The sequence below is a fragment of the Acartia tonsa genome, chromosome 6, assembly GCF_053477335.1.
Source record: "Acartia tonsa isolate MP-2025a chromosome 6, ASM5347733v1, whole genome shotgun sequence".
Classification (NCBI taxonomy): Eukaryota; Metazoa; Arthropoda; class Copepoda; order Calanoida; family Acartiidae; genus Acartia; species Acartia tonsa.
In genome coordinates this window covers 7,155,566-7,169,038 of record NC_137265.1, presented here as the reverse complement: position 1 = coordinate 7,169,038, position 13,473 = coordinate 7,155,566, and the positions used below count along the sequence as shown (strand labels likewise).

Sequence of the window (13,473 nt, the reverse complement as noted above, 5' to 3'; positions counted from 1 at the left end):
AATTATTTTCCTATAAATGTCCTGAACCCTATATCCCTGATATAAGGAGTTAACTGAAAAACTTGGATCCCTCGGAGAGAGACTACAATCCACCCTCGACTCAATTTATAAGGTTAGTAATTTTTTATGCCTTTTTGGAAAAAAATGGCATCTAGTGTTCACTTTTTCCACAAACTTTAAATTCATTCTCGTCATTTCTTTGGCTTTAAGACTTCCAAAATTTGTGTCTGTCCATTTGTTTGTGTCTTCATTTTTTTCAGGGAATATTCCCTTTAGTAGTAAGGGGCGATTCGTCGTATTTTTAAAAAGGCTTTTTATAGAAGGTTATTTTAGGTTAGGTTAGGTTATATTGGGTTAGTTAATTGCCCCACAGGGTTAGAGCCCAGCGCAGTGCTAGAAATAGGAGAACAGCTACTGTGAAAAATACGAAGAATCGCCCCTTAAGGTGAGTTGACACGATAGGGACTATACCTACCCTTTTTTCTTTTCAAAAAGGCATCAGTTCTTGTTTAATTTAGTTAAATCTCACTCAACCTCCTGGGATAGTAAAACCTATTTGAATTCATACCAAAACACGTCTAATCTGATAACATCTATACTTTTACAGTGCAGGGCTATTTGGAGATTTTAGGGGTTATTTTTTCAGTATGGGTTCGAGACCGATCAATATCCGCTGGGTTATAACTGGTCCTCGCAAACACTGAAAAATTACAGACAATTGTCCACGAATATTAAAATAAATCATAAAATTAATACCTACCAGTATTGTTAGCCCGAGACTTCGCCCTCTACCGGGGCTAGCAAAACTGGTTTAATTATATGATTGTACATTTTATATCCGCGGAAAGCTGTTTTGTAATACGTTTCGAGAAATAACTATTCTCTTATAAGTAAAATAGATTTTCTGAAAGTAGTTAAAAATATTAATGTAATGTTTACAGGGGCTTGAAGATGAAATGTTATCCGCAGAGGTGGCGAGTTTGAAACTTACTGATCCTTCAGAACAGGTAGATCTTGTTCTATAATTAATATTGTTACTGTAACGCACACACAAAAAAATAAAATTAAAGGAAGAGTTGCATGAAGTGCATTTAACAAGTTTGATTGCAAGCATAAGTTACAAGAATACCATCTAATATAAAAGATGTTGCATTACAATAAATAGCAATCAATATGGCACCACCAAAATAGTCATCCTGCTGTTTTTTGTGAAAATAGGAGAGCCATTAATGTTGCATATATCCAAATAATACCTATGATTTTTAATATTTTAAAACTACCTAGTAGAAAAATTGAAATTCTTTCAAATATATGTCCTATAGATTTAGTTTATACTATTGAACTGAAAAAAAAATTGCAGTTCACTAAATTCAAGTTTAGATGCACCTTCATTTGCGGTTTTGTCTACAAGCCAATTGATAGGTTATTCAAATAGGTAGGTAATTGTGCACAGTTTTTAAAAATTGCTGATTTTGCAAATAATTTACCAAAACTTATTTAATTCCTTGCTAGGAGTATCTTGGTAGAGAGAAGACCAATCTTATGCAGAAAATACAAGAAAGCTATGCCTCACAAAAACAACAGGTTAAATTTTTTTTTGCTGGCATAATCCTTAATAATGTCGAGGTGCTCCGTTTTTCAACATAACAAAAATAACTTTAACGTCAGCGGGTCGATATCCATATAAAGCTTTCTTAGCTCTTACTTAACTTAACATAATATTTAGTATAAAGGGGGAAGGCGGATGTGCCACTTTTCGAAACCAAAAGTAAAACGCGCATAATCTCATTCCATAAAAGAGTTACAGCTCTAAAATTCGGCACAGCAGTTGCTTTTGTTCCGCCGTCGTTTCTTCACAGTTCCATATTGTTCTCCACAAAAGCAACTGCTCGAATTTTAGAGTTATAACTCTTTTATGGGCTGAGATCATGCGCGTTTTACTTTTGGTTTCAAAAAGTGGCACATCCGCCTCCCCCCTTATGACATTTTGTACTAAACTAGCGGCTGCGCTCCTATCTACTAAATAAAATAATACACATATATAAGAAAATTGCAGGTGAAAAAAATTTCATCGGTTAAAATATTCCTCGTTCATTTCTTTTAAATTTGTTCTTAAACATTTAATTAATCGCTATATTATTACTTTGGTGTTGTATCTGATTTTCATGTAGTTTGTTAAAGTAATACTCTCAGCTTGCTAAAATAACGAAAACCCATATAACCCCATCCGCTCCCCTTCTACTGGATAAACAAACTGACCAATATTGAGGTCTATAATAGCATATTTATTTCAGATGGATACAGCATTAGCAAGCAGAAGAAACATTCTCCAGACAATATCTCTATAGAAATCATAACTTTTTAACTGAAAGCTATTTTGTTTTATGGTAATTTAAAAGAATATAGGGATTAGTAAAAGTGCTATAATTGACTATCCATAAGAGAAACTTAAAAGTGATGGGACATAGGGCTGTTTTTTACACTAGTCCCCAAAGTTTTCTTTTTAGCTGGAGAAACAACTTTGAAGACTATTAATTAAATTATTGAATTTTAATTGGTTGGTTCTTTAGGTTGAGTGTCAAAACGGTTCAATCACTAATTGTAATCTACAGATGTAATAATTTTGTGTATCATTTTTGCGAATGGACATCAATTTATCAGCCATTGTCTTATTCCTTCAGATCCCTAATAATTTAACGCTTTTTATCTTCTTGAAAACTAGAGTTTTTATGTTTGTTTTCATATTGATTACCGACAAGGGTCCAAGTTTTGAAACCCTGTTGCCCAACTATTATGTTCAACTTTTCTTAATGGATAGAAAAGTGTTTTAAAATATCTGAAACAATAAATACCTACGTGATATGAACTGGTGTCAAAATTATTACAAAAACATAATTTAATTTTGTGTATCCCTATATTCTTGTAAGCTTAGTTATGTATGCTATTTTGTACACTTAGTTATCAGGGATTAGGGTGAGATGGTATTTGAAGAAAAATTATCTTAATCCCAACTTTTTGGCCAGTCAGTAAAAAATCTTCGTTTAGATAAAATTCGATTACTGATCTCTAAAACACAATTTGGCATAGTAGTGATCACACAGCTATCCTCAACAGTTTAGCGGATTTATAACCAACACGCTCCAAGCGGTCAATGGATCCTAAAAATAGACATACTTGCTGAATCATACCTGGTTTTACCAAAATTATACCTGCTCCTTCTTCGGGACTATATGCTTTTAAAGATTTTCACTTAAATTACCCTATTATTTGACTTAAAAATAGCGTTCGACAAGACATCCTGTCGAGCTGTTTATACGTTTTATTACAAAAAAGGAGTCATTTGCATTTAATATATTGATAAAATTGTTAACAGCGTTTGCTAAAACCATTATTTACAGTGTTTGTTTTTATACAAAATTACCATTCAAATATTAGAATGTTAATTCATACATTCACAAAACTTACTACTTAACATTATAAGATTACTAATTGGTCAACCTGATCCTCTAGGGAAGGTGGGGGGAGGAGGAAAATAGCCTAAAATAACTAAAAAAAATTTATTGTGCTTTCTTGAAAAGTACAACCTAACAATTTTTCAGATCTTAAGCTTTATAAAACAAACTGGCTAATGTGAAGGAAACAAAGTTGCGGTTTTCGTTATATTTTCACATTAGCTTTTATCCTATTTCTAGCTCCTGCTGGTGCTCTAACCCGGCGGGGCCAATTGCCTAACCTTGCGGGGCAATCGCCTAACCTAACCTAATATAACCTTTCAAAAGCTACTGTTAAAATACGACGAAACCCGCAACTTCGTTTCCTTTACATGACCCAAAAAAACTTACTACTTTATAAAGTAGGATTGGTGACATTATGACTACAGTTTTAAGCTGAAATAGATATCAAAACAAAATATGAAATGTAATTAGTAAATTACAGGGCAGTAAGAAAATAATATCATCAGAAAATGATCTAGTGTACGTTTAATTCTCCAGCTAGTCAAGAATAGCGGTTCCTAAAAAATAATTATATTGCCTAAGATTACAGTATAATATACTAACATGAATTTAGGATCAAATTTTTTTATTGGCACAAATGTAAATTGTATTTTATACTTAATCTATTTTTTAAAGTTTTAAGGTTTTTTTTTGTTTGTAGCTAGCTTAAGATTTCAATAACTAATGATTTGATTGAATTCTCGAAATAATGGAAAATTTGAATCGGTCTCAGAATGGTTTTAGGCTATTTTTCTGCCTTTTCCTTCCATTTTGAATACAAATCCCCTGGATGTTAAAGGGCAACCATATGTTTATTTATAGTAATAAAAGACATGTAACAATTTATGGAAAACAAAAGTAGCAGCATGTTTTTTATCACAGGGTGATTTTTATTTTTTTGAGGAATAAAAGTAGTGCTTAGTTTAACCCACTAACCTCTGTTCGCGCGTTTTTTTGTGCTGTGAACTACAATCTAATACATATTTAATATTATTTCATAAATCTAAAGACTGTTGACCTGCTGTTTGTATACTTACTGATAACTGCATCAAATATTTTTGGTATATAACGCCCAACACCAATGATAAGAATAGAAAATTAAATTATGCATTATTTTTTATCATATCAAGAGATAAAAATGATAATTGTGAAACTTGACAAGAAATTTATCTTTTGCATACCGATTTTCAATAGTATGCTATAATTAATAGCAAAGAAATTTACAATCATCTAAAAGATTAACTGTATTTTTATCTTGAGGAAAAGTTATAGGCTAGAGTACTAACCTATATATTATAAACCCCGAACCACTTCATTATGCAATCTACATTTTCCTGGATATTTTGTCTACGGTAGTCCATAAGTGTACAGCTTTACAGTACATTGTTTCTATTTGTTAAAGCAACACATATGATAAAAGAAAAAGATTCTTTTTAAAGTAAAATGCTTATATTTCAATCAAAATCTATATTTTTTTATTTTTTAACGATCCACGTCATTATGCAAATAAAAAGAAAATCAATGAGAAAACGTTTGTTTTGCCCTTTTCTCCACTTTTAAAAAATGATTCTTATAAAATAACAATTTTTTAAGGGATTTATGCATTAATTATAATGAAAAACAGTTTAAGGTAGATTTTAATGATTTTTCTAAATAAGAAATAATTGAAAAAAAGAAATTCTATCCTTATCACTTTAGAGGACAGCTGCTGACCCCCAGTCTTATGGATGAAGCTAAATACATGTTAAAGATAAAAATTAGCCTGAAAAGTATACAAAAATGTTTTTTGACGTGTTAAAAAAATCTATTTTAAAATCTTGATTTTGAGGATGATGGCCTTTAAGATGCTCTTACTGGTGGTGAAGGTGAGCTAAATGTTATCTAAGTACATGACCATTACAACAACTTGTCTATTAACCTATGTACCATTTTTTGTAGTCATAGCAGCCTCCAGTGGAGCCTCTCGACATGAAATATAACCATTATCTAAAAACTACATTATTTACTTTATGAATTTTAGTAATTAAAATTGCATTTTTTTTCTTTTTTAATATTGCTTGGCTGGAGGCTGCTATGACTACAAAAATTGGACCATAGTTCAATATATAAGTTTTCTTCAAGGGCATGCACTTTGATAACATTTAGCTCACCATCACCACCAGTAAGAGCATCTTAAAGGCCATCATCCTCTAAATCAAGATTTTAAAATGGATTTTTTTAACACATCAAAAAATATTTTTGTATACTTTACAAGCAAATTTTTATTTCTTATATGTATTTAGAATAAAGGTACTAAGAAAGAGAGGGAATGTCTGATTGAGCCAATAGGAGAATCGCATCGGAATTTACATTGGATCTCATTGGTTGAAATTATGTACACATTTTCCTACGAAGGCATGTTTTTTTTCATTTCATACATACATAAAAGTCAGCTGTTAACAGTATATTTTCTTAGTAGAAAGCTTTGCGGAATCAGAATTAATTGCCCAAAAATTTCGTTTACAATTCGAAAGCTTGAAACAAAGTTGGATTCTTAAAAAAAAAGTTAGGCTGGCAACTCGCTGGTGAGGCAAAATTATTTTTGTGAAAAATCCTCCAAAATCGAATAAAAAAATTTACAAAAATGAAATAAAATCTTAAGAGGGTTATTAACATATGATTTTGTTTAATTTTTGTAGATTTTTAATGTGCTTTTGGATGATTTTTCACAAAAATAATTTTGCCTCACTATCGAATAGCGAGTCTATCATTTTTTAAGAATCCACATCAGCTTGGGTCGAAAATAAACAATACTTTTGTCTGCTAGGAATGTTCTCTCTTAGATTTGACGAAAAAAGGGTTCAGATTATTCTTCTACTCTTCTATTTCTATTGTATTTAGCTTCATCCATAAGACTGGGGGTCGGCAGCTGTCCTCTAAAGTGATAGGGATAGAATTTCTTTTTTTCAATTATTTCTTATTTAGAAAAATCAATAAAATCTACCTTAAACTGTTTTTCATTATAATTAATGCATAAATCCCTTAAAAAATTGTTATTTTATAAGAATCATTTTTTAAAAGTGGAGGAAAGGGCAAAACAAACGTTTTCTCATTGATTTTCTTTTGATTTGCATAATGAAGTGGATCGGTAAAAAATACAAAAATATAGATTTTGAATGAAATATAAGCATTTTACTTTAAACAGAATCTTTTTCTTTTATCATACGTGTTGCTTTAACAAATAGAAACAATGTACTGTAAAGCTGTACACTTATGGTCTACCGTAGACAAAATATCCAGGAAAATGTAGATTGCATAATGAAGTGGTTCGGGGTTTAATTGGAGTTTTACTCCAGGCATAATATAAGAAAGTGGATGGTAGAATTATGATCAGCTTATTTGACTTCAAATTAAGTTAGCAGAGTATACTTAACATAAACACATCTATGTGTTTTAAGTTTTTAATAGCGAAAATATTACCTAATTGGGGTGGGTTTATCTTTTAATTTCAAAATCCGCGCGCTTGTCATGGGAGCTCTACCGCCCACTGTTAGATATTCATTTAAGTAACATTCAACAGACAACCAACACTTTGTCTGAGAAGGGAAAGGGGACATTGGGCTGTAGCAAAAGTTTTATAATAGTGTTTTCTTATTTGTTTGCTTACAACTTTGGAGACTTTTATTAAGTTTTGATTGATTGGTATTTAAGTTGAGTTTCCAAGCTTTTCAACCACTAAGTGTTAGCTAAATAAGGGGTAAATTTGTGTATCATCATTGGGGATTTACATCACTTTATAAGTCATTGTCTTATCCCTTTAGATTCCTGTCTCCCTACTCTAACTATTTATGCCGCGCACCTAATATAGTAACAGTAGGAACAATTTTTAACTTCTTTAATTGTACCGCGAACCTATCACATCCCCAACGAAGAGCGGATGCGCTACATGACGAGCCATAGTTGCGGGTTAGTAGCAGAACTACTTTATAATTCATCTTGTCTATCATTAACTTAGTTTTTACTAATCCTCTCAACACTTTTCTTATTTTCTCGTCAACTCTTTCATATGGTTTTAATTTCATGAGATATGGATAGAATCGGCAGAGGGAACCAATAACAATTATACTGGTTAAATTTAAATCTAATAAAAGACATTTGGATGGCCTTAAAAGAAAATAATAACATCTTTTTTGTATTAAAACTTATAAACAGCGACAGGATGTCTTGTCGAACGCTATTTTTAAGTCAAATAATAGGGTAATTTAAGTGAAAATCTTTAAAAGCCTATAGTCCCGAAGAAGGAGCAGGTATAATTTAGGTAAAACCAGGTATGATTCAGCAAGTTTGTCTATTTTTAGGATCCATTGACCGCTTGGAGCGTGTTGTTTATAAATCCGCTAAACTGTTGAGGATAGCTGTGATCACTTTTGACAGGCTAAGAAGTTGGTAAATTATATTTTTTCTTCATGTACCTCACCCTTTCTCCCTGAAAGCAAAAAATTGAAAATGGCAATTGTAGATCAAAATATATAAAATGCAGCCTATATAAGAAAAAGCTTGAAATAAATCTTTTTTTGTTCATTGTTGTTATATTTGTATCTCAGATTTTATTGAACTTCATTTTTAAAAGCGAAGCTTTTCTATAATTAGGGTCGGTCCGTCCATACGTTACGGACAGATAGCTCTTGTCGGTAATTTAAACAAGTTAGAAATTTAGAAATTGTCGTAACGATGTCAAACTTTGCTTGGTGATTCCTGTAGTAGTTGGCAACTCTTAAATCGTTACTAGAATGTCCCTACATCTATTTTAAACATGTTGATTTTTAAAATTTTTAACAACTAAATTTTATGTGACATAATTTTCCGATTGATCTGATTTTTGCAATACTGATTCCTAGGACAACAAAGTACAATGTAATAAATGAAGCATCTCTATAATCAAGCCCAAAGATGTAAGTATGTCCTTAGATATCATCCTGTTTTTAAGCAGTTTTTCAACAAAACTTACAATATGTTTCGACTTTTATATATTTATATTTAATTTACTAAGTTTTGACACTCTAGAAGTTTTAATGTTCGTTTGTTCTACCGTGTCAGAGCTTTGCTTTTATGGATGTTGTCATCCTTGTTTTAAATTATTCTGCACTATTTTTCTTAATCACAAGCAAAATAACTTTGTTATTAAGCTTACGAAAAAAAATTCTTATTTTTTTCGCCTTTTCACTAATTAAAAAATAATGCTAGTTTACTTCAGGGAAAAAGGAATGATATTCTGACAAACAATTTAAAAAAAATTTTCCCACACCCCTCTTCCTCCCCTTCCTTTCCACCCCTCCTCAGTTACATAAAAAAAAACTAAATATACTCCCACCATAATTTGAAAGGTTTCGTGATTTTTTGTAGAATTTATTGTTAGAATAGCTACCCCTGACTATACTTATCATTTGTTCGATCCTATAGGGCTCTAAGGGCCCTTAAAAATTTTGAATCTAAATTGAATTCAAAAGCTTTAATTTTCCTAAGTTTATTAACAAAAATTTTATTTACAGACCGTAAAACATTTATTTAACAATTTAATACATATTTTTTTATCACAGTTTAAGATTAGGTTATTCCAGTGTTGGTTCCATATTATTCTAGGACATTCCAGTAATTAGTTCATCTACACTACTCCTAAAAATATATATCCTATTATATAAAGTAGTAAGCTTTTTTTGTCTGTAGCGAAGTATCTCATTAACTGCTAAACCGAAATGCTTCTTATTTAACCCATTAGTGCCGAGCGCCACTTTTATGGGCCGATCGAGCTGTAAGTTTCAGGGAAGCTTTATAATGGTCAAAACGGAATTCGTATTTTTTTGTTTTGCTCTAGTGGCGTGCACAGGAAAGTTGCAAAAAAACCCGGTTCGGCTTGGCCATAAATACCAACCAGGCATTAACACCCGTTTTTGGTGCTTTCCCTTAGTTTTAAAACCCGGTTGACCTGTATAAACCCGGTTATTTTGACCAAAAATCGAAAAATGTAATTTTTGAACGTCAAAAGTGAGATGAACACTTTTTAGAACTTTGATACGATCCGTAATTGAAAACTACACAACCTCATGTAATCTAAAGAGCTTCAAGTATAATACGAAGCGATTTATTTCAAATTTAGTGTTTCGGCTATAGGTGCCGCCGTTTTCGGGTAAAAAAACCCGTTGCTCGAAGTTTTAAAAGACACACACTACAAAAAAAGAACATATAAAATTTGGGTGTTACATATCAGAAAACGATCATAAAACTATTGGGTGACACCTATAGAGATTACTAGGGTTATTATGGTGGCTCAAACCCTTACTAATGACGTTAATTGTTATTTTTATTGGTTGAAAAGTTAAAACCGGGTAATAAAAACCTAAACCGAGCCGGGTTTTAAAATTTTCGGGTATGTATGGCCAAGCCGAACCGGGTCATAATAGGGCGTAAAAAAACGATAAAAAAATCATATAAAAAATAATAATTTGAATAAAACGAATTCACATATAGATGTACTTGTCAATAAACATTAGATTTCACGAAAAAAATCAGCGACTTTACTATAAAAACGAAAAAGTTAGAAGGGGTATTTTGAATTTCATGATTTTCAAATTTTGTTGAGCTATACCATAAAACGGAAGTAAGCTAAACTGCCTGCTCCAGGGGGAAATGAAAGCCAGGGTAGTAGAGGGGGGATTCATACTGAGAATGATGCAATTATGGAGCCGGAAACCGGTTTTTTTTCCATTTTTCGGAACCGGGTTTTAATGTCCGGTTCGGCACTAATGGGAGTGAAGCTTCCTATAGGTACAGGGAAGGATTTAATTTTATTGGTAAGGGTATCTCCACCCTCCAAATAGAAAAAGAGCCTCTCAAAAAAAATAATGATTGATAATAGATTGGAATCAGGAATATAGCTTCTATTAGACGGACCCATCCTTGTAGCTTCGCTACAAACTGAATTAACAAAATATTTCACTATTGTTTTGCTACCTGTTATATCTCTCCTTGATCATGATAACTGCTGGAAGGGCAATCAATGATGAACCAATAAGTGTGTAGTTTATCCATGCGGAGCCTGTTGAAGCAAGCAAATTTAGTATTGGCCTCCTTTTAATTCATAAATTTAACCTTATTAGTAGAAAAGCTACTTTATTGGCATAATTTTCAATCCTGACCTAACAAAGTTAAGAAAACGAATGAACGCAGCAATCTGCAATACACAGATTAAAGTAATAAATATTATTTGATAATTTTATTAAATGTCTTAAAATAGTTATTTCTCGCATCGTATTATAAACGGCTTTCCGCGGATATAGAATGTACAATTATGAGATTAAAACTAGTTTTTTTAGCCCCGAGGTGCCGAAGGCACGGGCTAAAAAAACTGGTTTTAATCTTATGATTGTACATTTTTATATTCGTAGAAAGCTGGATATAATACGATGCTAGACATATTTTTTTTTCGTATGGATGAGAATCGGTTCCTATCCACCGGATTCGAATGAATACGAGAAACCTATTTAGAGTTTTTTTATTAACTTGTTGTAGCTGCGCTATTATTGGACATAACTATCATTGTTTTTAAAAACATTTGCTTGTATCCTGCCTATATTTGGTATGAAGAAAACAAACAAGAATATCATTCCAAAGAAATTGTTTCCTGATTTTTTTATCCATGCATAAACCATTTTCAACGTAATAGTGCTTGTTGTAAATAATATTTACCTAATTAGCAATTTTTCTTTTACAGAACGCTTTTTAATTACAACTAAATAATAAAATTGTTTTATGAGTTTATTAAGATTATAACTATTTTCTTATATATTTCTTATGCAGGTAGCTGTTCTGGATACCTTGTCATAAGATAGGCCCTCCATAATAATAGAGAAAGTGTATAGATAAACAATATCTTAATTGACCAATTGTAACAAAAAATGTCACCTATGAACAGTTGAAAGTCTTATAATAAAGCTTTGCTTGAGGAAATTCTATTGTATAAAAGTTTCGTCTCTTTTATAAAAGAATCATATGTGGCAAAATGTAAATAAAAACCATTTTACATATGAATGTCTGAATGACCCTAACATAAAAGCGCCAGATTGTTATGCATGTCTGCCTGTAGTTAGAAAGACAGCTACCACATTCTCTGACACAGGGTAAGCTATCTCAACAGAAAGCTCAAAGAACAACGGACAACAGGCGCCTTCAGCAGAAAATCAAATAAATTAAGAATTTAAAAACTCAGGAATAGATCAATGAACGGTGAATTCATTTTCCCACCCTTTCTGTTAGAACAATGGATTTATTACTTGGATATTAAACCAGATTATCATGTACTCTAATAAAGTGAAATTTGTAGCTGGCTAAAATAACGACCCCGTCCTTTACCTCCTACTGTATGAACTAACTGACATATAAGTGATGTCCATGTTTGCAACTTAAATTGACAAAAAAAAATTCCTCTGACATCCGATACATGATTTTTCAGTATTGCTCAAAACTTTTCCTAATCGGGTGGAAATTAATCGGTTTGGAAACCATACTAGAAAAATATTTGTTTGATTTATTTTTCCTGAAAGGGAGGTAGCTAAAACGATAGCTATTGCTACTGACCATACATCTGAAGCTATCACCTAGAAAAAAATCAATTAAAATCCAGTATTTCACAAGAAGAACATCCATGATCCTCCAATCTACACTAATATATAAGGTTAGGTAAAGTACGGTAACAATCACTGTTTTTAAAGGGAGAAGGGGGTTATGTAATATGTAAGGTTAGGTAGAGCAAGGTTATTAAAACCATTACAGGTTTAGAGCAATTAGCTAGGTCTACATTGCTACAAATAGTATCTTAAACCCAGAATAAATTAGGGAAAATTTTCCTAAAAGATGGACGTACGGACTTCCTTTAAATAATTATAGAGTTACTACGCTTTTTCAAAAATAAACCTAACTGTTTAGAAAATCATTATACAAAGTTTGAAATCAATAGAACAATTCTAACATTACGATAAAAGCTATCCGATACGGGTGGACAGACCCTAATTATTGAAAAGCTTCACTTTTAAAACAAAAACAAACCTTGAAGCACATGAGCATGAGAACCAGAAATAGTATTGTGTTGACCACCAGAATTGTTATCAAAGTACTCTTGATTTTGTGTCTGATATCAATAATTTGTTATTTGAATTTATGACTAATGATCTTAAGGGATAAGATAATGGACGATAAACTGGTGTATACCTTAAGTTGTAATAAAAAAATACTCCATCTATATTTGTGTGAAAGTTTGGACACTACTAATTTGTACTACCCAATCAAGATATAATAAAAGTATGCAATGTTTTTTTAAAAATTTGGTACCAGTATATTTTACATTCAAATGTCCCCCCTGATTGTAATGTTCAATTTGTGTATTTTAGACTTAATAAATCGTTTGATTTGAGTTTTGTTATTAAATTTTTAAGTAAAACATTTAGTGATTTAAACAAAACTTATTAATCAAAAGGTTAAGGCTATTAGAACACCGTAAATAATACATCTCATAAGACAATACATACAGATTTAAATGCACAAGCTAAAACAAAAGTGCATTTAGTAATTCTAATTGCTATTCTATTACCTATCATATTTTTTTTAAAATTCATTAATGTTATTTATTGTAAAAGTTTGAATAAAAATTTCCTAAATCTATCCATACAAAATCCACAAAGCATGGATAAAACACAACTACCTGTTAATATGGAAAATAAATTTAAAACTACAAAAATAAATTTCTAGCAGCTGTGCCTCTAGGGAAAGGAATGAACATATAAATAGCCTAAAACCATCCCAAGACTACTCTATATAATAGGACTAACGGTTGCGCCCCTTAGAGCTCTGTATTCAAGTATGGAAAGGTGAAAAATATCCTTAATATCTTAAAATTAAATAGCCTAAAACCATCTCGGGACCTTTGCGAATCTTCCATAAGATACATACA

General features: G+C 31.5%; 2 protein-coding genes across 9 annotated transcripts in view; one reads left to right on the top strand and one right to left on the bottom strand.

Moving 5' to 3' along the window:
* The window catches only part of psidin (phagocyte signaling impaired), a 57,174-nt gene extending 49,120 nt beyond the window's left edge, over nucleotides 1-8,054 (top strand). The window contains exons 28-33 of one of the 8 annotated variants that reach the window (XR_013880391.1): nucleotides 47-112; nucleotides 942-1,007; nucleotides 1,513-1,584; nucleotides 2,295-2,387; nucleotides 2,933-2,973; nucleotides 7,967-8,054. Coding sequence is in view for 1 of the 8 variants with exons in the window: in XM_080163254.1 (XP_080019380.1) it covers nucleotides 47-112; nucleotides 942-1,007; nucleotides 1,513-1,584; nucleotides 2,295-2,348 (258 nt within the window). In the remaining 7 variants the exon portion in view is untranslated. Of the gene's footprint in view, nucleotides 1-46; nucleotides 113-941; nucleotides 1,008-1,512; nucleotides 1,585-2,294; nucleotides 2,407-2,818; nucleotides 2,974-7,966 lie in introns of all 8 variants that reach the window. The other 7 variants (XR_013880392.1, XR_013880390.1, XR_013880389.1 and 4 more) reach the window with 7 other exon arrangements.
* Nucleotides 8,055-8,986: 932 nt separating this feature from the next.
* Nucleotides 8,987-13,220, bottom strand: LOC145323246 (solute carrier family 49 member 4-like). The gene is made up of 7 exons (XM_080165687.1): nucleotides 13,178-13,220; nucleotides 12,573-12,656; nucleotides 12,066-12,124; nucleotides 11,608-11,696; nucleotides 11,098-11,151; nucleotides 10,482-10,566; nucleotides 8,987-9,146 (listed from the first exon to the last, which is right to left on the bottom strand). The coding sequence occupies exons 1-7, from the start codon at nucleotides 13,205-13,207 to the stop codon at nucleotides 9,110-9,112; spliced, it is 438 nt and encodes a 145-aa protein (XP_080021813.1). The 5' UTR covers nucleotides 13,208-13,220; the 3' UTR covers nucleotides 8,987-9,109.
* Between the last annotated feature and the right edge of the window lie 253 nt (nucleotides 13,221-13,473).